A 26,517-nucleotide genomic window follows, 5' to 3' on the forward strand; every position below is an offset into this window, starting at 1 on the left:
GAGCACCTTGTGTTCCAGAACTGTGTCTTTGGTAGTCAGAGATCTTTATTTACAGAGTTACAGTCCAGGCACCTTAGGATATTGTAGTTCCCTGTAACTTCCTTTCAACATTAACAGCCTGATCCTGAAAGCAGAGCACATATCACAAGGAACATCACTGGATGTTACATTCTGTCCTGTTATCTTACAGAAAGTTTTTTTTTTTATTTTGACAGCACTATATATCTCAGTTCATAGTTAAACTCACAACTAAAATTGTGCTTGTGTGCTATTACTTTGAACCTGATTGTGCCACGCTCCCTCCACTGGCATTAAAACACTGAATATTATTTCTGTAGACCCTGCAAGTGCAGTGATTAGTGTAGTGCTTTGTTACTGAAAGGTTAGTTTCACGTGAGGATTTTTCCTACTGGATGTAATGAATGGGATACAGATTCAGATACAAAAATTACTCCATATTCCCCTTTTCTTGCCTTGCCATCATGTGGAGGATTGGTAGCAAAATGGAAAGCCTTTTCAGTTCCAAAAGCAGTGCATCATCTGTTAAAAAGCAGATTCTGATTCAGCACATAACAAAAAGGATGATCTGGTTAACCCATTTGAGATTGGTTATTTTCCCTATTTACCCATAAAATACCTATTATTTTTAAAACTGCCATTCTGCTTATGGATAAGCAGTGTCAGGGATGACAGCCAGCTGATAAATAAGCTCCAAATAAGTAATAATGGTTTCCTTGTTGCTGACTTACCAACATGACACAATATAGAAGGCAAAAAATGGAGCAGAATTGGCTTTTATGGTTTGTATTTAATGTCTTTCCCACAGATGCATATGTAACACTGCTTTAATTTTAATTCTGCAGATCCAGGGAGGTGATCCGACTGGAACAGGAACAGGTAAGGCTGAGTTTGAATCAAGTGAGTTGTTCTCACTTCATGGACTGTGTTGTTGCATTTACTTACAGAAAATGTAAAATTAAAATTCTCTAAATGATGATATGTAGTACATTGTGTTTACTTTAGAACAGAGCTTTCATTGATATATTTTTATGACTGTGTTGACTGTGTTCAAAATTTCATCTAATATATTCTCAGTCTAAGGCTTGGTCACTCTTCCATGCAGAATTCTTGCAGTTTTTGCTTCCTTCTTCCTTCAGAAAATAAATAAATGAAAATTATAATGATTTTACAGCTGGTCTTCCAGGGCAAAGAACAAGGGAAGAAACACAGTCATGTAAAGTTGCTTTCAAATTCAGTGTTAATGAAGTACTTGAGACCTGCCTTGGAATTGGTGATTGGCCAGACACCATCTGTTCTCCCAGCTAGTTGACTTGTAAAGCCCAAGCTGCTCTTTTCCTAACTTTTAGGGATCACTGCTACAAAATTCTTCTGTCTGTTCTTTCTCCCTTGGTTGGAGATCTGGGAACTGTCATAGCAGGAATAGTCAGGAGGCAGAGCTGCTGAAGGGTGTCAGAGCATTGCCACCACAGAGATAGGTCATGCAATACCTCTGGTCACTGCTGTACATTTGCTCATTTTCCTCTTGCACCTTCTATCTGCCCACTTGTGACTGTCACCAGCATCCCCAGATCCTTGCCTACTTAAATACTTTAGATCTATTTACTTTGTAAATTATGATAGTGTGAGTTGCCCAACAACTTCTGTCGTAGTATATGTGATAATCAACAGTTGCAGGATTTGAGACTACTTAAAGGTTCAGTGTTTTGATGGCAAAAACCCATTAACAAGAATTGTTACCATCTATGCTTGGACTGTCAAATGTGATTTGATTTTTTAATACAGAAAGTTTTAGTTCAAATCCAGGAAGACATAATTAGGAACATCTTTTGAAATGAGAAAGTAAAGAGGTGTCAGGAAACGGGAGAGATTTAATAGGTTGACTCAGACACCTCTCACCTTTTCAGGGTGGAGTTCAGATCCTGCTGTGGAATGCAAATTAACTTGCTGGTATCTTTGCTGTTTCTATTTGTGCAAATGGCAGAAGTGCTGTAAGACAGCAGAGTTAACAGAGGCATCACTGCTGCCCTGAAAGGCAAGGCTCAGCTCCACTGGCTTTACCAGTAGGAAGTGAAATGCTAATAAGCACATAGGATAAAAATCCTCCTCCATGCATTCTTTCACTTTATAAAAGGAGTCTAATGACCTCTAATGTTTTCCATTTTGTTTTCCTCCTTGTCATTCTTAACTAAATACGAGTGTATCGCAGGTGAGATGTCTCACAAACATCTGTCAGGACTATTAAAGCTCTAATGAAATGAGCAGTGTGCACTCAAATAGACATGAGTCTTGCAGATTTTTAGAGACTGGCTGCAATTATTATAGAGTCCAAATGGTGTAAATGTCTTCTTTGCACCTGAGTGGTTTTTATTTTTTTATTTTTTGAAGACAGTTGAATTTTATATGTCTTTACCTAATCGCTTGTTGAATATGATAATATCACAAGAAAATCTAAATGGAGAGCCTGGTGGGCTGTAGATTGCTCTTGAACTGTCATGCCTTTGTGTTTAATACTTCAGTGAAGCTGCTTAGACAGTTCACAGAATGCAAGTAGTCTGTCAGGATTTGTTCCTGACTACTGGATAGATCCAGGGCACTTGACTGTGAGGCAAAAATTCCACCTGTGTGTGTCAAGCTCTAAGAAGGTGCCCAGACCTGAGGCTTGATGTTCCCTTGGCAGCCAGAGGAGGGTTCAGCTCAGCAGCACTACTCAAGCAGGGCAGATGGATTGATGCTCTCCTGGGCTCCCATGCTGGAAAAATGTTGGTCCATTGGTTTGTGCATTATTAATGTGATCGCAGGCATTCACTTTAGGAAAAGTTTGAAGTAAAACACTGGGATTCAGTACTTTGTACCTTTTTTGCCTATGGCCTGTTTGTTATTTGCGGGATAAATTCCCTTTTTTTATTTATTTCTGCTGGAATGGATTTCAGTATTTTTTTTTACTCACTGCTTGTTAGAAGGGGAAAAAAAAAGATGCACCTTTGAAAGCTAAAAAAAGCCTGTAAGACTAAATGGGCTTTAGAAGTAAATAACTTGACTTCTGTAATATCAGAGAAGCATATGAGAACAGAACAGGGCTTTCTTCCCAGATATTTCAATTGGCAATAGGGAGGACTACTTGGAGGTTACCCTTTAAATGTCAATATTATAAACTGTTTCTACTAGAGCCTTTTGTAGGAGGACTTCAGAACAAAAAAAAGTACTTTGTTTCCTCATCCACACAGAACCTTCTGCTTTAACTGATGATTTCTAACAAAGAGATTTGGCCTTTTTGTTTGATTTTTGAATTAAAAAAAAACTTTTCTGAACTGATACATGGAAGATAGATTAAGCCTCTATATTTTCTTCCTCTGTTTCTTTAATTATTCCTGTTCATTAGTTCAGGAACTAGAACAGACTTGTTTGACTGTCTTCCCACCATTTGGTTTCTGTCATCTGACATTCATCCCATGTGTCAGGGTGTCAGGTTTATGGTTGCAGCCCCCAGATACTGAGATGATCACCCACTCCATTGCTAACTAAGCCCAGGACTGTTCATCTTCTGGATGGATTTGGACACAATTAGTACAACATGACAGAAGGTTACTTGTCATACATACACAGACTGTAGGTGTGCTTTGGCTCACCTGAATTAAGTGTGCTTGTGTTTTGGAAACAGCTCACAGAGGTAAATGCCAAGCTGGCTGTCACTGACAGTCCTGTCCCACGGCTGCTCCAGCTGAACAGTTCTCTCTGTGAGCAGCCCTGAGCCTTGCTTTGTTGTTTGTTTTTCACCTCCCCAGTAGGTCCTTTTTGGGTCTCTTTTGCACTGTCGTAAAAGTAAATGTGACCCAGCAGACATGTGAAGGGCAACTAATTCCTGGTACTCAGCAGTTAACCTTGGAATAGAGAAGGGTGGAAAGTAGCATTATGGCATCTGGGAGTTGAGATACCACCCTGGGAAAAGAGTGGGGAATAGTTTCACCTTAGCATAGCCATCAGACCTGTACTGCCAGAGCAGTCAGATACACAGTCCTGCAAGGCTGACACAGGTTTGGAGGACCAGACTCATTTTCCTACAGCCTTCACCTTAATGTTTCATAAGACTTCTGGGAGAAATTTTATTGTGGTGCAGCAGCTTATTTCTTCTGGAAAATAACAACCCAGCTTATTTCTTCTGGAAAATAACCACCCATAGAGGCAGTATTCAGAGCAATAAGCTGAGTCATGGTCATTCTTTGTAATGATTAATTATTTGAAAATGAATTTTAGATTTGTGATGTATCTTTTTTCCTGCTGTTCATAACAAGTAAGTGGTTGAACATTGTGAGTAATTCTAACTCACGGTCGTGCAAGTGGAGCAGCTGCTCTGTATTTTCAATGTTCCAAATAATAGAAGAAAATTTGCATGTAGAAAAAATAGGTTTAATATCCTAACCCTTTTGTATGAAAAAGGGATAACAATATGCAAAGCATCATATTTTCAAAGCAACACAGGCTTTTTTCAGCTACTCTTCCTTGCAACCGGTTGGAAGATCTCATGGATCAGCCTGTGATTTATGATTCCAGGAGGGCACAAAAGGAGGCACATTATAGCTGTAGAAGTCCAGGATGAAAAGCACCAGTAGATGGGAATTGCATTTGGTTTGACACCAAGCAGAGTTCCTCTGAAATAACAATAGCAAAGGATTCTGGACAAACTTGATCAATGCAATGTGATTTCCTAAGATGGAAATTCTTAAACTGTACCAGTTCTAGTGCCCTTTTCCTGCATGATTGAAGCTCAGCAAAAGGACAAGAGCAAGACCTTTTTATCTAGAATGTACTCCTTTTAATCTACAGCCCCTCTGCAAATCCACTCTCAGGTTTGTGGGGTTGAGTACCATGTCCTCTTATCTGAGAGGAGAGAAGCACTTACTGCATGAGCTAAGGCTTTCATATTTGCAAAATAATTCCAGAACCTCACTTGGAAAGCTCTACAGAAGTGTCAGATGTTACGTGTCGTTGTTCCAAATGACAAGAAGAAAATTACAGAAAGTAAGCCATCATTTTTGTGAATCAGAACCCTCCTACTTCCTTACCACTGCTTAGCAATTTTTAAGCCAGAAAAAGGAAGGATTTATTTAAAATCACAACTGTCATGAATGATGATTCCCAGCCCACACCTGGCTTTTGGAATGCTACATTTCTGAAGCTTTAGATGCATCTCTCAGCTCTTTGCAAGAAAGTTGTGCAAATTCTGTGATTGTACCTCAAACATTTTTACATGGTTTTAGTAGGGACAAAGACTACCAAAGAGTAATCTGGTTTAGTTCAAAAGACAATCTGCAAATGGGGCCTTTTTCTGTGTAGTTGCTAATGTGTGATTGCTTCAGATGTCAGTTTAGATCTGTTCACCTGTTTACAATCAGCACAGGATGCAGCTACAAGACTGAATAACTAACCGTGCTTCAGTACAAGCTAAATATATCTTGCCACTCTGGATAGCCACAGAAATTATTAATGTTCTTTTCTAAGAGCGGTGTGGTCTGTTTCATTTCATCTCTGTGTGAGAATGAGTTAAACACATCTTTAATATATGAGAATTTTTTACGATGGAGAATGTGTGGAATTCTCTCCCAGCTTTCTGCAGCTTTGAATCGTGTATCTGAGTAGGCAAGTGATTTTTATTTCACAGAATTGTACAAAAACTCTTTCTATCTCCTGAAGGCATTGACACTGTACAGGTTAAATGCTGTTGAATGGCAGTGTATTTCTGTGGCTGATCACAAGTACATTTCCAGCTTGTGCAAGCAGGAGATCCCTATGTGCAGGCTGTAATTATTCCCAACACCAATCCAGCCAGTGGAAGTAAATGCTGGGGCCATGGCTGCTGCCGTGTGAACTGATTTTTAGCACAGAAGCCCAGAGAATTCTTTCCCAGCACTTTTGTAATAGGATCTCGGGAACATTTGCAAGTCCAGTAGGCACACAGCTCCACTTGGACAGAAGAGAAGCTGAGAGGGAGGTGAAGTGACAGGCAGCGCTGCCAGCCGTGAATCCAACACCCGGAGTCAGTTCTTGTTTCCCGTGGGCTTTGCTTGTAGGCTGGTACATCAGCACTGGGGTGAGGGGTTTGCACCATCGGGACTCCAAATACAGCCAGCAGAGATCTGTGTGCACTCTGAGGAAGATTTGGGGAGTGTCAGGAGGAGCCTTCTCTCTTTGTGGCATATGCAGGGAGTGTAACATGAAAAGGCTGGAGCCAGACACTGCCATGCTCCCACCTTCTCTGCCTGCATCCATTCTGCTTTCAGAAAATTTACAGCCACACCTCCCAGCTCTAAAATCTGCTTGATACCTACAAACATCTCATAATTATTAGTAGGTTTGGAATCCGTGAGTGGTTTTCTCAAGCTTACATTGAGCTCTGTTGTGGACAGTAAAAGGTAAGAACGTAAAATCCCTGTTCCAGCTGAGCATTAGGCACTGCTCTGACATGGCCCTAGACCAATGAGGGGTCTGTGCTTAATTTTCACAGAGAAAGTCATGCTGGGTTTCAGTAATTAAAAAAATGTATAGATGTAACTTGCCATCTTCTGACTTGTTCTGTCTAGTCCTGCTTCAAGCAGATACTTGAAGCCTGGAGCCATTCCAGAGGTTAGCAGGAGTTTGATGAAAAGCACATTCAGACTATTTTTAATTTAAGGAAAATACTTTGGGGTTTTCCTTGAAAAAGAAAAAAGAAGTTATTCCCTTTAAATTCTTAAAAAACCCGAAAACAACAACAAAACCCCCCAAGCTGTGCCTGCCCTGCCTGGAGTGCCTTTGCAGTGTCTCCACCGCCCTTTGCCAGTCTGTGCTGCCAGGTCTCCACAGACACTTCAGCTATGTCCTTCATAGGACGTCTGGCCTTTTAGGCAAATGCTGCACAGGCCATTCCTTGTTCCTGCTGCAGCTCCCAGGCAAGACAGAATTAGCCTTGGAAACAGCTGTATGGCAGACAGAGCAGGGGCTGTAACTATCTGCTAAAATGTTAGTGCTTATTTCCAGAGAACTGGAATGAACCAAACTTAGCCTTCATACACATGAGATTAATTCTGACCTACAGTGCGTGATCCAGGATGAAATCATACAAAAATAAATATTCCAAAACCTAAAGATCATGGCTCATTGCTTCTGTCTGCAAGCTCGTGGGTCTGGTTGTTTGTTGTGCCAGAGAGTCTCTCTGTCATTCACAATTTTTCTCTTTCCTTTTGAATTATTTTTCTGACCAGTAAAGGCTTCAGGCTTGATTCCACTCTCTTTCAGCAGCTTGACTGTAATTCCAGCATCAGCTGGAAGCACGTGAAGGGTGTAGCAGACTCACAGGTTTGGCCACTTGCTGCTATGTCCTATCTGAAAAGACTGTGTTCATGTTCTATATCCTCTGAAAACTTCAAACAGCACAAACTCCACTAGAGCTGTCTGCAGCTGTACCATAGCGTGTCACCCACTACTAGAACAGATTGGCATATGGGATCAAGCTGATGTAATTTAGCTGACCTTAAAATATTCAGTAGCCAGAGATTGCTGAAGTAATCACTGCTGTACTCCTGATTACAGAAATCCCTGCAGGGTTTGTCCCCTTTTGCCACCTCTTGTCAAACTGCAGAGCAGGCAACACTCAACTCTATTAATAGATCTTTTGAACATGATTAATTGGGTTTTAGGTGGGTCAGCTTCTTCCAGAATTTCTCACTTAGTTCCACTTGCAGCTGTCCATATGTGATGCTTTGTTTTCACAGTATCATCTGAAACTCTTTTCTCATTTAATGCACTCTTGTGATTTTTTTGGGTAAGGCTTTCAGTAGGAGCCTGGTTCATTCCTTGGTTTTATTTGCTGCTTCTGTGTGGAGCCATATCATCAAATTGCTTTCTGTGCTATGTGTGCACAAGGCTGTGGAGCACCACAGACCCCTCCCTGACCTGCTGTTTCTCCAGTGATACACTTACTCTGGAGGGCTCTTGAGCCAGTTCTGCAGATGGACAAGTCTTGCTGCCTGTTTTGATAGTTTTGTTTGTTTTATTTTTAATACTGTCCTGAGGTGAAGTATTTTTTCATGGTTTGTCAAACAAGATTATGGATTTGACTGTAAAACTATGACTCATCTCAGCCTTCATTTTTCTTATTAAGAATGATCCTGGAGGAAAGTGCAAATGAAAATGTCAGATCTGTCATAAATAATGTAAAAATGACAGCCAGGAGGAGAGCTCTCACAGACCCTCTCTCTGTCCACAGTCACAGAAAAGAAATCAGTTTTGGAGGACTGGGGCTAGGGTTTCTGCAATTTTATCATTCTTTTACCTTCACTGCATTTAAGTGTTCACATCATGCAGGTATCTAGTCCAAATATCTAATTTTTGCCTTTTAATTTGGAGCACCATAGGAGCACTATATATTGTCATTCTTCATTGTTTAGTCTGGGATTGAGCATTTGAGCTTATAGCTCCTGTTCTTAGTTGATTCTATGAATCTCTTTCATCTCCCTGATATTTTATTTCCAGAAGCAGTGCTATATCCAGAGTGCAATTAAACTGGTAACTCTTTGCTCTGTGTTTTGTCATGAAGCCAATTTTAAAGATTTAATGTTTCAGAAGAGAAAAATTATGGTGGACCAGGAGGAAAAAATTAAATCCTTGACTGTTCTTCAGCACAGGATACATAAAGCTGTTGATAAAGTGTGGTCTGTTGCAGCTGATAGTGTGAGGGCACAGAAATGTGTTGCCAATTGCAAACACCAGATTTCAAGGTTGTGCTCAAATACTGGCCTAGTGATAGGGGTGAGATAACAGTGTATTAACACACAGTGACTGCAAGTGCTGGAAACCTTGACTTTAATGTCAGTGCCTGTTGCAAAACGCAGTGGGAATCTAATGAAAACAAATATTGTTCTTCCATCTTTTTGTCTGTTTGTTTGTTTGTTTCATTTTAAGGAGGAGAATCTTACTGGGGAAAACCTTTCAAAGATGAATTCAAGCCAAATTTGTCCCATACAGGACGTGGTGTTCTTAGTATGGCAAATTCGGGACCCAACACAAACAAATCACAGTTGTAAGTAGTCATTTGCTTTTTTGTGCTTTCTTGTTTCCCTCTGGACATTGTGTCTCACTCTGTTAAGAAGAAAAATGACATTTTATGAGCTACTCTTTAAATTTCAGTGAAGGGAGATATTCTGTTGAGTGGTGCATATTATAATCAGGGCTACAGCTGCTCTTAGCCAATCTGAGACCAAAGTGAAGCATGGCAAGAAGGCTTGTAGATTTATTATATCAGCAACAATTTGTCTTCTTTGTTGTACAGATTTGAAGTTTTTCTTTGCTTTTGTCAGTGCCCCTCCCCAGTGTTACCCCTGTAATCGTCATCATTCATCACAACCTCTTTACTCTGTTTAAATTTAGCTCCATATTGAACTTTTTGAAGGAATTCAGTGAAACATAAGCCCTATGGGAATATTATTTCTTTTTAGTCACCTGATTTTAAGTACATGAGACAGTTCTGCTGTGTTGAAATGTGTAGAACCAGATGTGGCAGAGTGTACAATGTGGGACTGAGAATAACTTGTTTTCCAGTGTACAAAAGCAGAATGAGGACTGAAATGAGGGGAAACTTAAAGATACTGAAGTTGTAATGGCCTTGTTCATGTGTAACATTAATATGGGTGTTTGCCTGCAGTCCTTTAAAGGTGTTCTGTGGCACTTTGAGCCAACTATTTATTGGTTGCTCTGTAAGTACTGCAATATAAAAAAATGTTCTTTTATTGGGAGCCCCAGGACAGAGTAAGAGTGTGTGTGTGTATAGGACTGTGTCTTGGCACTGAGGAGGGAGGGGGGGGGGGGGGTCTTGGTGTTCATGATGCTGAGTGTTATGATGGCTTGTAAACTCTGCAGCAGTGTGGTTTGCTTTAATTAAACACAAGGGCTTGTCTCAGGGCCTCACATTCTTAGGCTTACTCACATTCTTAAGCCTAAGCACGTGTGGGGCAGTTTGCTGGATCGAGATGCTGTACAACTTATTTTGGATTTGAATGTTACTGCCAGTTCTCACATGCTAAATTAGGGGAGAGTAGAGGCTTCTTTGCTCTTTTTTGCTTTTTTAAGGAGGTTCTAATAACAGAAGTTACAGAGACCATAAGTGATGTGCCTTTTTGAGTCACATCATCTGCTGCTGTATACGTAGTTGTATAGTCTCCTAAAATTTGCACGTGAAATATGAAATTCCTTTATATGTAAGTCCTCAAGAGAGTCCAGCTGCCCATATTTATAAAGTTTCCTAGGCAGCACTTACATAAATCTCCTCTAGCCTTGGGAACTCTGTGAATAGCTCTCCTAATAGGTGATAGGCATTACAGGGCAGAGGGAGCTGGGTCCCTTCTGAAGGTGATGCTTGAATAATGCTCAGGATTTCTCTGAGTTATGAGAAGTTATTAACATAACTCCATCCTGAGTTGTGTTAATTCTGTTGTTTTTCATTTTATTTTGACTGCAGTAAAGATGAGAAGCTTTCCTTTTATATTTGCTGCTTATCAGGGTTTTTTTTTATTATAATGCTACATAACTGACCGTGTGATGATTTTAAGTATTGGGTATAAGTATCCAGGAATAAAGTGGTATCCCATGTAGGAGTTTGCATTCTGCACAGCATCCCAATGCTTTCCTAGGGCAAGCTACATCTTAATAGACTGTCTGGCACATCTTAATAGCTACTCCTATTTCCAATCATATAACTTCCTGAGGCAATTGCTTATATGGAAAAGTGCTTTTGGAATGCTTATATATTTTTAGTTGTCTCCTATGTAGTGTAGCAGATGGAGACAGGGAGGAGAGCCAGCTCTACATGACCAGCCAAGACAGGCCATCGTGGTCTGCAGACCACAGTGTGGAAACCTTTGTCTCATACATTTGTAGTCCAAGAGTTCCAAATAAGCATCAAGCTTTAGAGAAAAACTTTAGTAGTAAAGGTTGCTTTGGATTAGCATTTCAGTTCCCATGTTTAAGTTTAAAAGTACAGCCCCCAAAATTAAAAGTGCAGTTAATTACTTATGACACTTCGAAGCATTCTTCCGGGATATTTGTATCTGGAGCATGGAGAGTGTGGTTTGTCCAGAGAAATGGATCACCAACAGGCCAGTTTAAGGGAAAAGAAATGCAAAAAGTAAATACCCAGAAAATAGAAGTTTACATTGGCAGAGACTGTTGTGTCATGTAACTTTATTTGCTAGATACAAGCTGCCCATCATGCAGTAGAAATGTTCTTCCCAAGCAGGACACACGTCTGCCTGCCCTGCATGAGCTTCCCAGGGCCAGCATGGCCAAGGAGACAGATGCTCAGATTAATTTGGGACATGCTACAAGGCCCCACTCTTGGAGTACTGTTTAAAAAAACGTAGTGTGATGAAAAGTGAGAAGCAAAAACTCCAAAAATCCAGGATGGAACCCACAAAATTGAGGAGTTAAAGGATGTTTGGTCCATAGGCCTTCCAGAGAGGAGCCAGAGAGGAAGAGGCTTGGCTTCTCTCCGAAAGCTTTTGCAGACACTTTGTGTTTTTAAGCATTACTGCTGTTGTTGAGGGTCAGTGGGACAATGTGGTAACTATTATATCTTTGTTCTTTCTAGCTTCATCACATTCCGCTCTTGTGCGTATCTGGACAAGAAGCACACAGTTTTTGGAAGGTAAGTGAAGGATATTTTGGGCAGCAGCATAGCAGACATTCTCCCTTGTGTGTCTGAAGCCTGAAGAGAAGAATCTAGTGACTCTTGTAATTGGAGCAAAATCGCAGCTCACAATCCAGTTCTCCTGGCTATGAGTAGGTGGGCAGCACTGCACCAATGCCAGTCAGCAGACCCTGCCTTTTTTCCTTCCTTCCATCACTGTAAGTTGCCTCACTTCCCTTCTGTGGGTGGCCCTCCAGGAGTCATGAGCAGAGTAATCATCGTCATGTAATGAACCATGTTAATATTTGTGCATGTTAATTGCTGGGACACGAGATTAGCTCTTCAATACTGCTTTCATCCTCTTATGAGCCATCGACTGAAAAATTAGTCATGACAGGACTGCTCTTCATCATGGCATAGAGCTTCTGCATAGATGAGGTCTTTGGGCCCTTCTTACCCTTTTTTATTTTATTCTTCTTTCTTTTATTCCTGACAGTTATCACTGGCATAAAGTCTGTATATTTATGCACACTTATATAAAGATACTACCAATGCCCAGACAGTGACACTCTCCTTCCTTATAAAGAGGTCTCTTCTGAAAGTCTTTTCCAGTGAAGTCTTCACATGATAAAGATTAAGGTATTTATTGAAGAAGATAAAAATCTTTGTTATGGTTTCCTCTTTGCTTCCTCTTCTGAAGGTACTTGGTATTTATCAAGTCAAGCAGAGCTATTCTCAGACATCCCTCATGCATGGCAGGAGTGGGAATGTTGCTAGCCTGCTGCATTTGGGAGTTCATGAGAATCTTACAATCTTTTTTACTTGTAGATTTTGGGTTTTATTCTTTTCATGGTTTTATTCATTTGGAAGTCAGCAATGGAAAATAGAACCATGTGCTGATTACTGTGATTGAATGGCATGCAATTGTGCTGTACAGTGAAAGTGATATATTTAATCCATCTTCCCTGCCTGCAAGTTTTTGAGGCAGAAACTGCTTCATTTTAGTGACATTTAAGTTTAGTGTTGTTCGTTTCGATACTGATGCTTCAATAATGGCACTCTTGGAAATGTATTTCTTTTTTCTTTCATGTTGGTCATAGAAGAATTCAAAGTTCTCTTGTCCTTTTCATGAAAGCAGGTAAATAAAGCAAATTCTAATACTAAAAGCTGAGAGTCAGTAATTCTTGGAGAAGTTACCTTATCTGGATCTTAGGACTCTTTCACTTAAGCTTCAATTTGAGTCCACTTTGCAAAAACCCCTTCAAATCCCCTACAGTAATGCTGTTAACCAAAGCTTGCCACCTCATCAAATAATGTCTGTGTCAGGACAGCTAAGCTGAAAATGTGCCTGGTCTTCAGTTCTGGGTGCAGCCTGGCCTCAGTGAGCATCCTGTGTAGCTCTCCAGTGTGTTTGCTGTGTTTCCCCAGTACGCTCCAGTTTCACCAGAATTCACCAGGAAAGAATTCAGAGAGAAGCTGAGCTTTCTGTGGTGTAGGGAGTGTGTTCCCCAAAGCCTTTGCACTGTGCTGAATATCTCAGGTACCTTGTGAGCAAAATAGCTCAGATGGTGTTTCACACTGTATGTTGCCCTTTAGAGAGGAATTACTTAGTCCAGGTAAATCTGGTTAAACGTATAATGCAGAGATTTTTGCAGTTTTAGCAAAGACTATCTTAATTTGTGAATTGTTTTTGCTATAACAGAAATCTGAGCTTAGGTGCCAGAGTGAAGAAGTGATGCTGCTTGTATTTTTAGCTGAAATACAATGGGAAAAGTTTATAAAAAGTGTTGGTTTAGAATCATATTTGGCTTCCTGCATAAAAACTGAGTGACATCTTCATATGAACACAAAGCAGGGAAATTTTACTCTGATCTCTCTTCCATGTAAATGAAGATAATTCAAACAAGGTAAAAATTAAGATGCTGGGATAAATGTATTACAGTCAGTCTGTATTAATCTACAAATTGAATTACTGAATAACTGAATTTACCTACATATTTAATAATAAAAGGTTAATGTGTGTAGCTCTTAAGATCTATATTTTGTCATCAAAATCCATCAGCTGTTTTTACCTGCATTGTTTTTAAAAGTCATAAAAGCCAGAAGATGCCAGATATTGTACCTCTAGTAAAACTCCAACTTCAGTTTGCTGTTATAGATCCTGGGTGTTTCCAGGATTTGGTGACTGTATCTGAGCTGATTATAGCACAATAATATCTGGGAAGCATATCTAGGAATCATACCTAGGTTTAAGAGCAGAATGAACCCATGATATCAGGATTCTTTGTTTCCATTAATGTTTAATTGTATTGTTAACTGGATGCTTACTAGACTATTGTGACTTTCATATGAATTTGAGGATTACTTATTTCAATTAATATAAAAACCTAATTACTCTGATCTGAACTGTACTCTAGCTGCTCCTGTGTGACTCTGATTCATGTTAGTGTCACACAGGTATCTTGGAGAGCATAGTTTGACCTGTTTGTAATTTGTATAGAACTTCTCAGCAGGTTTTCCTTACTTAAGAGAACAAAAAAGAATGAAAGGGCAGCCATTCCCTACTCCTTTCTTTATTTCTTTGGTCCTGTGTGGGATGCAACATTGAAAAGTTCCTTTTCTGGAAATGCATCTTATTTGTGAACCCACTGGTCTGAAACACAATTTTTTTTTTTTGTGTAGCAAAATCTATTAATGCCCACACCTGGGCAGTGGGACAGTGAAGAGGTGACATGTGTCTGCCTTGGTGCACTGGAATTTTCATGTCTGAGGAGAAAGAGGTGGCTGGAGAATGGGGAAGGGCTCATCATGATTGTGCTGCTCACCATGGCAGTGATGAGGATGGAGATACTGAAAAGAAAGGAGATAATCTGGCATGGCTAGGGAGCAAAAACAGAGAGTGAGAGAAGAATGCCTTCCCTTGGAGGTGTTGTGCAAGCTGCATGGATTTCCTGCTCCAACAGAGCTGCCTAGATTAAATTGGTAATTACCATTTCTAGTAATTACTATTTCTTCTGACTTAGAGAATGATGTAATTAACATGAAAACCAACTGGTGGCTTTTGTGGGCTTTTAACTTGCTGGTAAGAGGTTTAATTTAGAAACTGAGATAATGTAAACCAACTGACATGCCTTTGCTCTGCACAGAGGGGACAAGAAGCATTTGCAGGGGGCTGCTGCCTGGGGAGGGTCCTGCCTGCTGCTGCCCTAGCCTCTGTGCTGGGGTCTCCCTCCTACCTGTGCTCCAAGCAGGGCCTTGGCTGTGTTGTGACCTTCGGGAGCTACAGGAACACTACAGCCAAAACAGCAGATAGGCTCAGGTTCCTGTTTGATGAGCTTTATGAAATTTAGGTGCAAGCATATCCTGTCCAAGTTGTTATGTTTCCTGTTGCAATGGTTCACAGCTCCTGTTGATCAGAGACCTATTTATAAGCAGAAATAGAAATGTAATCTCTGTCCCTGAGATCTGTTTAAGTAGAAAAGAGATTGCATATAGATACAGGGAAGTTGTGACAATAACCCAATTCAACCTACCTTCCACCACCTTTGGAAAAAGAAAGCCTCAGGAAAACATGAAATTGCTTCATGAATATTTTTGGGAGCCCGTTCCAAAGCTAAAGGCACACATTTAAAAGTTCATGCTTAAAATAGTAGTTGAAAGTGATCAACAGAAGGAGAAAAATGCTTTCAGAATTTTGGAAGAGATTTAGGACAAGCAGAGCATAGTGGGCTTGAAAATGAAGGCATGTTGCAGATAATGTGATGTGATAAAACAAAGGGCAGTAAAGGGAGCAGAAAGAAAAGTGTTGTGGTCAGAGTGGCAAAGCTGAAAATGATCTGTGCAGCACTTCTGTGTGTTTATTAGAGCATCACTTGTGTATGTCAACAGTTGAGAAAAGAAAGTGGCAACTGAGACAAGATGGTTTGGGAAACCTCAGGCTTGGTCAGACTGGAGGCATCAGTCAGTAGCTGACATGCACGCAGCTTATTCTTCTCTTGTCTTCCCTTCTCCTCTTTCCAAATGCTTTTCTGGAAGAGGGTTCTTCTCTTGGATCAGTATCACTCTGTATTAAGTATTCCTTAACCTGTTTAATGCTTTCTACTGCAATTCTGTAGACTGGGGCAATGAAAGTAACTCTTGCCCTCTAAAGTAATTAGCTACATAAAGCAACTACCAGGCATTATTCAGTTACTGTGTTATATAACACAGTGTCTGTTTCCACTTGCAACATTCCCTGTATGATTGGAATCAGTGAATCCCAGTTGTTTCTAAGCTGGAATACTCATGTTTTTGTGACTCTTCTGCTTTAGTATATGTGAAGATGGGAGAAATTGTGTGAAAGTAGAGAGCTGATTCTGTGTAGGGAGAGTGACCTAATTTTGCACTGCAGTCTGCTCCCCAGACACCAGGACAGGAGCAAAGAGCAATGTGGGGAAATGAGCCAGGTTTCCCTGTGGAAGCCATGGCTGTGGTGTCCTGCAGCACATGAGCACTGGGCTGTTTGAGCTGCATGAGCACTGCTGTCATTTCCAAAACAGTTGTATGATCTCTGAAGAGGGACCTGTGCCCAGGCAGGGCAGTCTTTTCATGCCAGGTTCATCTGTGGAGTCGAGTTTCAGTAAGCTTTTTTCCAAGTTGTTTTATTTTTTCAGCACCCTTTATTACCATGTCTTGCCTGCTAGATTAAGCCTTATCTAGCAGAGAGATGGAAATGTTTTTGGCTGCATCCTTGTGGGACATTTGAATTGCTCATGCCATTGCAGATTTGGTGTATGCATAGAAAACATTTTGTCCTGAGTGTACGTGTTTGTGCACATGTGTGTTGTTCTCTCTGTGTGTATATATAAATGTATGTTCTTCTTTTAGTAAAAATAACCTTTGGGGTAGAATGTGTTTACGAAAGAGCAATTTTTCTTTCTGGTTTCTGTTTGTGGTTTAAAGCTTTTTTTTTAAAAAAAGAAAAAAATCCAGACATTGTTCTTGTATCATCTTCTGACCAGGAAACTCTATCATTTTGGCCCACTGCAATCCCCAGCATTGCAGAAGGCTGAATTCCTATAATTCTTCCAAACAAAAGTATGAGAAATAGGTTCATGTGTGAATGTCTCAGGGCCTGCAGGGGAGATGTAGTTTGCTTTGGGGCAGCACTAATGATGTACAGTGAGACTTTCATTGGCATATTGCAAATGGACAGAGCCTGCTCTGGATATTTCACTTTTGCATCATGCAAAGGCATTAGCAGTGGTTATAAAGCAAGGTTACTAGTTTACATAAAAGAGCCTTAACAGGAAGTAAGATTTTAATAACACATCTAAATGTGAAATGTAGAGATTTCCAGTGCTAACTTAGCCAGCTTTCAAAAAAACAGAATTGCATGAGTAAGGGCACGTTTTTGTTTTCATTCCTATGCTAACAGGAAAAAAAATCCTCCATGTACCTGCCTTGTCGCTCATGCTTAAATGTAATGCAACATTTATCAAGCTCCTCTAAAAATACAAGCTGTCTCAGGGTTGCTGAGCTAAATATATAGTTGAGATCATAATTTTGCTGTTCAACATCTACTGGAAGCACACAGCAAACTCTCAGCTTCACTGGTTGCTCTGATTTGAATGGTATCTTGAAAGTATCACTCTTTTCACTGTAGGGTGTCATCTGAACACCTTTATAAGCCTCAGTCAGTTTAGGACAAAGCATGTATGACACCTTATAAAAGGAATGGAGCCAGAAGCAGTGGAAAAGGTTAAACTTGTTTATTCCCTTCCCTGCTGGCTCCCAACTTGGCACAAGTGACATTGCACAAGACCAGACAACACAGTGTGAACTGTCACTGTCTGTGTCACACATTTAGCACGTGTAAAGAGTATAAAAGGGATGTGAGCCTGAGTTTCTGGAATCTGCATTTTCTTTTACTGAAAATTATGTACAGATTTCCTTGAATATTGGAATAATATTAAGTAGTGGCTCACTCTTTAGAAGATTTTTTAAAATATTTTTATGTACTGATCTCATGGTCTTTTCTACATATAATTTATATGGGCTTTTTTCTTGGCCCAAAATATGTGTTGTTGGGCCGGCAAAGAATCCCAAAAACTTCTCTGGTGTGTTGGTTTCCTCATTTGGTGAGGAGCAGTTGCTGTGAGGGAAGCCAGTGCATGGGCTTTGACACATTATATCTCATCAAACTGATTTTAGTGCTGCAATGCAACATCATGAGATTTGACAATAACAACATGTATTGTCTCAAGGGCCTGTGTGTATCTTGTCTCTCTTAGATCAGAGGAAAGCTTGCAAAAGCCTTTACAGTTTGGAATATTCAATTTCTTTTGCATCCAGTTCTGACTGCCAGGTCAGTGTGTAGTTCAGTTTTTACTGGATGGGTGATGTTTGCAATCAGATCTTGTCTTTTTTGGATGTTAATTTTTAGTGGTGAGACACCAGCTTCAGCCAGGCCTGACCCTGACAAAGCTCCCAGGTTCTCCCTGAACAAAAGTGACTCGTATATTATTTCCTGTCCCTCTGGTCAGTGCTCTGTCCTCTGAGTTGGTGGTTTGTATTCAAATTAGTTTTGTCTTTTTTTTTAATCAGTATTGCAGCAGTGTTTTAATAAAGACAGAAACATATATTGAGAGGTGACTGTGCTGACATTGTAATACACAGAGATACTCTGTGCAAAATGCTGGAGAATGCAAGGGAGAAAAAAGGAAACAATTTTCCATTTGAGAGACAAGAAGTGAAGAAGAGAATTACATGCTCTGCAGGCATAACAACTTTGTCTTCTTCCCCCTTAGCCCTTTGCAATCATGTCAAAATAGACTGTTTAGGTCATTTACTGATGACCTGTGAATGCCATGTCTATCACAGCCTTTCAAAATGTACAAGTGTCAAAATATTACCAATAAAGTTTAATTAGCAGAGAAACTGAAGATCTGATAGCATCAGTAAAATACATTAGGGCTAATATTGTGGGAGGTCTAGCTAAGGGCTAAGGGATTACTCAGCTGAGATTGCCAGTGCACAGCTGATCTGGCCATTTCAAATTATCAGAAACCTAATTAAATGAAAACATACAAGCAGATAATGAGTGAGCTGTTGGCTAGAAAATCCTCCGATATTAAATCAGAAGTTTCCTTTGGGGCAGTTAAAATACAGTGAATATATCTTGGGCTGGGTGTTAATCACCAGTATTATAACTGAATCTGATATTGGCCTGGAGAGAGCTTTTTAAATTGAGTTTTTGTTATGAACTTTCCAAAGTTCATACAGGGTCCTCAAGTCCTGTGCAGCCTCCCCCAGTCTGCTTCCTCCAGTCAGAAATGTCTGAGGCTGTCCTAGCCTGCATCCCTGGGTTTTAATTGTACCTAAAAGTCACAGCCTGAGTACAGAATGTCAGCAGGCCCTTGGGAATAAGTTTTGGAGCAGCACTGAAACATGAGCAAGCACAGCTGTGCTGGGGCAGGTGTGAGAACACCCTCTCTGTCTCAGTTCATTCTCTGTGGTGGGGTCTGTCCTTTTGGTTGTGGTTACAGCCTGTCCCAGCCCACGGGGTGGCACTGGGGGCACTGGGCCATGCTGTAGGAAATGTATTTCTCCATTGGATCAGCTGAGACCATGGCAGGTGAGAGTTAGAGACCTCTCCTGGTGCTGGCTGGGCAGACTCAGCCGTGCTGGGACAGGACAGATGCCTTTGAGAGGGAAATACCCTGGTATGAGTGTATGAAGTGTATAAAGGTGACTGTGAATATCATGTGTGTTTTGGACAAGGTGTTGCTTATTTCTTTGTCATGAAAGCAGAGTTAGGTAATAAAATGCTCCACATATTCCACCAGCTTTTTCCCCACCAGCTTCATTTAATTTGATATTCCCCCATTTCATCTGCCCATCCCTTGCCAGCCTACCTGTGCTGGTGCTGTAGTCCCACTAACAATCAGGCTTCAAAACCGTTGCCCCCAGTGGACGCTGGGGGATTGCTGGCTCTTGGCTTGCCTTGTCCCATGGGCAGCCCTGAACATCCTCAATTCCTGCCCCTGCTGCTGATCTCCTGGCCCCAAATCCCCCTGGCTCCTGGAGCAATGTTTTTGAGAGTTACGGCTGCTTCTCATTGTCCCACAGCTGTTACTATGGGCTGTATTTTTGGTTCCTGGCCATGTGCCTTGGCTCTATTGAAACAGATGTTGTCCAGCAACAGCCTGCTTTGCTAATGGATCTGGATCACTTGGCATCAACAGCCTGTCTTCCTCTGTATTTACTGCTCTTCTAAGAATAGCTGTTTTCAAATTTAATTGTGGATGATGAGGTGGATAAAAGTGTTAAATACCCTGGGACCAAGAGCTGATCCCAGCAGGACCCCTCTGAAAACATACTGACTCAGTGGTTCCTGTTTAAAATTAGATTTTGACACCTGTCAGCCAATTTTTTATTTAATGTGTACTGTATTCACTTTATATCATTCTGGTTCCTCAATCAAAATATCAGCCGCCTTCCAGAAGTCTGTTCCATGGACACTGCTATCCCTGTTAACCACATCTGTTGTCTCAAAGATAGAAGGTTGTTTGACAGACAGTGTTTTCCACAAAACCTTGTTGATTGCTGTTACTTATTTCCTTTCTTTCTTAATCATGTCCTGTCTCTGCTATTCCATTATTTTGCTGGGATAAATGACAGGATGACAGGATTATAATTATCTGGGTTTCCCCATTTATCCTTTCTAAATATGCTTTTCTAGAATGTTCCCACCGTTCCACACTTTTTTTGAAAATAAACATGCAAAAGTCCAGAAAGCCTTCAGCCTTAAACATTTTCAAGCAAGTGTTTGGATATGTTGACTTGAAAAGTGAGAATCCAGGGATCTAAGGCCTTCCTAGGTGAAAACTGCTTTGAGAAGTGTGCTGCCCTTACCCTGTGGCTGTGACTTGATGCTCTGCTGGGTTCCCAGAGCCCTCACGAGCTCATTATGTTCTCCTGGAGGAATCATGTGTTTTCAGTGTCAGTGGTGTTAGTGCAGACAGCTCTGCCACTGCTCTCCTGTGCTGCTGTAGCTACCCTTCTGTTCCTGATAACACTCTTAGGTCTCAGTTTGAAAACAAAGAAGAAGTAAAAATTTGTTCTTCCTCTGGCTGGTTTGTGTGGCTTCCAGGTTTCGGGCTTTGCTTTGCCTATGTGTGTTGGACTTCTCCATGTCCTGTGTAATTTTAAATTCAAATCTCATATTTGAGGAAAAAATTCCTATCCTCCACACTGAATGGCATTATCTTAGGTCTTCCAAACACAGTTGCTGATCCCCCTCTCCCCAGACACGGTGATTTAAAGACCTGCTTGACTAATGGGCATAAATGAGATATATTAAAGGTAAGGGTGTAGGAATATTTTGAGTATGTTGTGACATCTGGCTAACATGTCCTTCCTCTTTTAGGGTGGTTGGTGGATTTGAAACTCTGACTGCTATGGAGAATGTGGAAAGTGACCCAAAAACAGACCGTCCCAAGGTATCTGTGAAGCACTGGGGGCAGTGGCCTCATATGGCAGTGCTGGTCACTTTGGGGGAGATGGCACAACTTAATCAGAAAATGGAATGACTATTCTTCTGCTTCCAGGAGGAAATAAGAATTGAGACAACAACTGTTTTTGTTGATCCCTATGAAGAGGCAGATGCACAGGTGAGGTTGCTTGGTTGGTTGAGGTTTTTTTTTTTTTTTAAGGCCAAAGCTTTTCTGGGGAGAACTTTGCAGCTTAATGCCTTTTCTTTGCACATGGGCAGCCCCCTGGCCCATCTGGTTGCCAGCTAAGATTAAGCAGCTGCCATTCGTTGCCTTTTTGCCAGGATCCCGGTCGCTCTTTTAGTGGAGAGTTACTCGTGTAGCCCAGTCCATCAGGCTTCTGATGGTTTCTTTTCGAATGCCCCCAGTAGCTGTGGGTAGCTGCAGGTGAGGAGTCTTGCTATAATGGCTGCAGCCTGTTTGTAGTGGCTCTTGAGGGCTGTCTCCTAAAGCCTGCCCTGTAATCTCAGTGGTGCTGATTGCTGATTTAGAGTGCTTTAAAGCTTCAAAGAATTGTAGACATTTTCTCCTTATTCTGCACTATCTCTTGCAACAGATTGCACCCTTTGCTTCCCACAGGTCGCTGCTGAAAGAGAGAAGTTCCAGCAGGAAGAAGAAGCAGCCAAAATAAAGGCTGAAGTGGTCCCACCAAAGAAAGAGGTTCAGACTCCTAAAACTTACCGGCAGGGGATTGGAAAATACATCAACATGGCTGCAGCGTGAGTTCCCTGTCCTTCTGACTTTTGCTGAATATTTTAGGTGCCTTTCCTGCTGGATGCTGGCCCTGTCCAGCATTGTGTCCATTGCTCAGATGTTTGGTTTGGGCCAGCAAAGACACCCTCATGTACTCCTACCAGTCAAGAGTTTACTTCACTTTTGTTGTTTTTCAAAGTCACACATTAACTGAACTTCTCTTTTAGTCCTTGAATATGACCAAGTTGGTCTTTAAAAGCATTTGCTGACTTCAGAACTGTAGATACATTTCCAGAACTCAGAATTCTTTGGGGAACTGTACTGTGTCACTTCCTACACCATCTTTTATCCTCTTCCTTTTCTGCAGCTATTTCTGAAGGCCATAGTCCCACAGATGTTGCTCTTTTAGCAACCCTGCAGAAAGTAGCTGCCCTGGGCTCCCATCAGTTTGCTGCTCTGGTTCCCTGTTCAGCCACACAAACAGCTGTACCAGCAAAGCTGAAATGGCTGGAAAGGGGAGCAGGTTCCCAGGCTTGCTGTGGGAGCACAGGGCAGCTGGGTCGCTCCAGGGTACCTGGCTGGTTGGACAGGCTTATCCTAAAGCAGCCTCTCCCAGACACCCTTTGTACCCCATCAGGATTGGCAGCACTGCTTTCTTTCCTAAGGACAGCACAGAATCCTGGCTGAGCAGCAGCTTAACATGTGTTTTGGAAAAATTAAAATAAATGCCTTCCACTTGATTTTTAGCAGACTTCTCTAAAAGCAGTTGCAAAAATGCTGTTGTCTGTCTGCTACATAAAGGCCTGTATTTATGCATACACAGATCTAGGCAGCCATTTAATCAGCTTGTGTGTGCCTGTGTGACTTACAGGCATTTGCATAACTGTGAGAACAGAAATCTGTTAGCTCAGGTAGGTCAGCTTAGTGTATCAGTAAAATTTTTCAGTTGCAGAATATTGTGTGTCCCTTAAAATACTATGCCAACCTTAAAATTGCTGACACGCTGCACTCTTACTTACAGAGGAGATCCAGCAGTTGTGGCTCTGTGGAAAAGACCAGGTAGTATAGAAATGACCTTCAGTCACTGTCAGATTTAGGGTTCTTTGTTCTCTCTATCAGCTACTGATATCTGACTAAAAACCACAGCACTGAGATGGCTGCACAGTGTTCCCTGGGGTTGCAAGCTCTGCTCAAGAGAGGCTGATAATAGCAGCAGGAACTGCAACAGGCTGGGCTCAAGGAACAGGAAAGATTGAAAGAGCTCTCCCAGCTGCTTTATACCTAATTCCCCATAAATCCTTTTGCTGCCACAAGTGCAGGTAAGGTGTGGGGAAAATTCAAGGCTCATGTTTTCCTGACCATGCTAAAAAGGTACAGCTGTTAAATCTTCAGCTCTGGCCTGCAGAACTTTCTGTACTTCAGACACATTCCTGGGAGTGTTCAAAGCCTGATCCAAACCATCCCCATGGACTCATGCTCCCTCTTTTTTTGGCATGCCAAAGACCCCCAACCCCTGCTGTCCCCATGCTGGCATGGGGCTTGCACTCTTGTGTAGTTGACAATAGATGGGCTGGCTCCAGTATAGCTGGTGCTGGGAAAGAACAGGCAGAACAGGCATCCAAGCTGCCCTGGTCCCACTGGCAGTAAAGATTCCCTTAAGAGTTGTTTTCATTCTGGCTGCAGGAAGCGCAACATGGAGGATGATGGGCCCTCAACCAGCACAGCTGTGAAGAAAGAGAAGAAGAGCACAGGCTTCGGGGACTTCAGCTCCTGGTAGCAGCGTGGGGAGCCCAGCACTGGGGCAGCACAGCGCAAACAGGAGCCTCCCACATGGCCCCAGAGAGCCCAAAAGACAGTCTGTCCTGGGGAGGGAAGGCACCAGCCTGCCCTTCCTCTGGCAGAGAAAACTGCTGCTTTGTTGAGGCTGATTAATGGGGCTTTGTTTTCTAGAGAGCACATTCCCTCACTGCATCTTCCTCGAAGGCTGTTTTGTTGTTGTTTTGCAAAGCAAGGAGCAGGCAGCCCAGCTCCCCAGGGATCAGCTGGAGCTTTTCTCTTCGTGGCTGGCAGCAGACCAGACAGAGCCCAGCCTTGCAGGGCACTACTGCAGTGAACAACTACAGTGGTGAAAGGACTCCTTTTACAGGTAATTGTTCCCAGACCAGCCAAGTGTGCCAAGCCAGGGAATGAATTAATGTGCTGGGAAGCTCCTGTGCTGCTGCAGAGCTCTGTGAAGGGGCTCCAGCCTGTCCTGCCCTTACCTTCCAGCTGCCTCCTGCTGGTTCTCAACAAGGACCAATTTTGTCTGGACTGACTGCTGTCATCATCATCCTCGCTCCAGACAAGCCCTCTCTGTACCCATTAAAGCCTCCAAAAGCCTGGGAAGCTGCAAATCTACATGGGGAGCCTGGGCTGCCCTTCCCTGAGCCACTGGACAGACAGAGGTGCCAGGATGCACCAGTTCACACCTGCCCTCAGGTGCCAGAAATACAGCCTTGAGCAACTGAGCAGGCAGAAACTAAAGCCTTGAGCAACTGAGCAGGAATAGAAACAACTCTTTTGTTTGTTTTTTTGAACACCCATCCCTACAGCCTGCTCCTTGCAGAGTAACACACCCCATAGTCTGCTCCCATGTCAGGCTTCCCATCATTAGGAAAAAACACATAATGTAGCTGACAGGCATCTCAGATATTTCCATTACATACCCACAAATTATTAGGAATCTTACTAAAGGCCTTATGGGGTAAAGATATATCAGCCTGTGAAGTTTTAATCCCAAAGAGTCTATGTGTTACCATCACTTAGACATAGCAGGCTAGATCCTGGCAATCACTGAGTATCACTTTCAGTTCATCTTGGGTGTTTTCAGACAAGAGAAATGCCCTCCCTACCCTCTGTGTGGCTGAGGAGAAAGTTTTGTAATCCCATTTGGAACAATACATTTGTATTGGTGGTTTCATTCTTTAAGAAAAGACTCCATTTATAGGAAATTGCTGTAAAAACTTTTGGAAATATTTTGCATTAAATGCTTTTATTTTCTTTTGAGTACTTGACTTTGACTGTTCAACTGTTATTTCCAGGGTCACAGCATTGCACAGCTGATTGTTGTACAAGGAAATGATTCATTCCTGCTTTTTAAGATGCTCATAAGGAATTCTGGGACCTCTGCGGATATGATTACATCTTTGTTAAATTATAGGAAGTTCAGACTAATTTGAAAGAATAATAGGGGGAGTTTGTTTTGCAAACGTCTAAGTTTGAAATAACATGTTTGATTACTGGAGCAGGGGATTTGATGGTACTTTCCTAAAGCTGAGTTTCTTCTGTCTTATCGGAACTTCTTGTTTCTCCTGCGCTGGCCCTTTCACGATAAATTGTTATTGATCCCCTTTACCTAACTCATACTTCTTCATAGTTTTGAGTAGTCAAGTTCATAGCATTGCTAGAGCTGGGATAGGCAATTTTATGAATCCATAAGGATAAAATGCTGGTTTTGTACTAGATTAAAATGGAGATTATTATGAAAGAAAGGATCTTTGGATTACAAGGAAGGCAGCAGAGGTGTGGCAATGGCTCCCATTTCAGCAAGTCCTTGTTTCAGATGGATCTGAGGGGAAGCAGGCTGTAGAGATAACTGCCCACTTTCCTGTTCTATTCCAGCTCACTGCAGCCCCTGAAGGACCATTGCTGTCACAGTGCAGAGGGACTGCTGCCCTTCCAAGCACTGCCTTTGCACTGCCCCTTTGCTCACCACTTCCCACCATAACATCGGACACAAAAGAAAGAACAATTTCCTGGATTCTAGGAAGGGCTGAGCATGACCCTTTCAGTTTTTCTCCAAGTGGAAGAAAAGCTCTCCAGTCGTGGTTCACCTCTGGACCTGGATCCAGCCCTCTGGCCTGGTGGTGCTCCCAGCTGCTTTTAGTGACTGCCAGTGTGGAGCCAGCAGCCAGACTGGGATTCATGAGAGCTCTGCGGGGCCAACACTATCACTGTTCAATCACAGCTCTGCAGTTTTGTCTTGCAGAGCCCCACCTCTGCTCTCTCCCACACCCCTAATTCTGTGAATTCAAGTCAATTTTGTTTTAAATTTCAACTTTCATACCAGTCTTCGGAGTCCACAGGGCCAGTGTGACAGAAGCTCTTCTCTGAAAGATGGCAGGGGCGCACAGAGAGCCAGGCAGTGGGCTGTATCCCTCAGTTTTCCAAAACCTGGCTCTTTGTAGGGTTTTCACTTGCAGTTTCCACTACCTGAGCCAGGAAAGGGGAGGAAGGAGGCTGTATTGAAACCTTTTTTCCCCTTTCATCACTTTGTTCTCCAGCAAAAATGGTGTGTTACGGGAATATCCAGCCAGCTCCTGCTATAGCCAGAGGGATCAGCAAGAATTGTGCAGCTTTAGTACTGGAACTCACTTCTGGGAACCACTGTGCTGTTTGTAAGCACATTTTTACATTCTTTGTCACTTTTCCAGTAAATGTGCTTAGAGAGAAAAAGTAGGATTTTAACCAGGGGCTGAAGAAGCTTTTGTCTGGCGTTGACTAGAATAACACCAGTGCTCTTGTACTTTGCACTGTTCCATACCTGAGTTGTTCTGCTGAAAAGTGCTGGGTGACCAG

At 41.9% G+C, this 26,517-nt stretch overlaps 1 protein-coding gene across 1 annotated transcript in view; it reads left to right on the forward strand.

Moving 5' to 3' along the window:
- Positions 1-24,872, forward strand: part of PPIL2 (peptidylprolyl isomerase like 2) — a 67,311-nt gene extending 42,439 nt beyond the window's left edge. The window contains exons 14-20 of the mRNA XM_062504082.1: positions 864-897; positions 8,956-9,073; positions 11,636-11,692; positions 21,084-21,156; positions 21,265-21,327; positions 21,787-21,926; positions 23,584-24,872. Coding sequence (XP_062360066.1) covers positions 864-897; positions 8,956-9,073; positions 11,636-11,692; positions 21,084-21,156; positions 21,265-21,327; positions 21,787-21,926; positions 23,584-23,677 — 579 coding nt within the window. The 3' untranslated portion in view covers positions 23,678-24,872. The remainder of the gene's footprint in view (positions 1-863; positions 898-8,955; positions 9,074-11,635; positions 11,693-21,083; positions 21,157-21,264; positions 21,328-21,786; positions 21,927-23,583) is intronic.
- Positions 24,873-26,517: the final 1,645 nt, after the last annotated feature.

Source organism: Cinclus cinclus, chromosome 17 (assembly GCF_963662255.1).
Source record: "Cinclus cinclus chromosome 17, bCinCin1.1, whole genome shotgun sequence".
Taxonomy (NCBI): domain Eukaryota; kingdom Metazoa; phylum Chordata; class Aves; order Passeriformes; family Cinclidae; genus Cinclus; species Cinclus cinclus.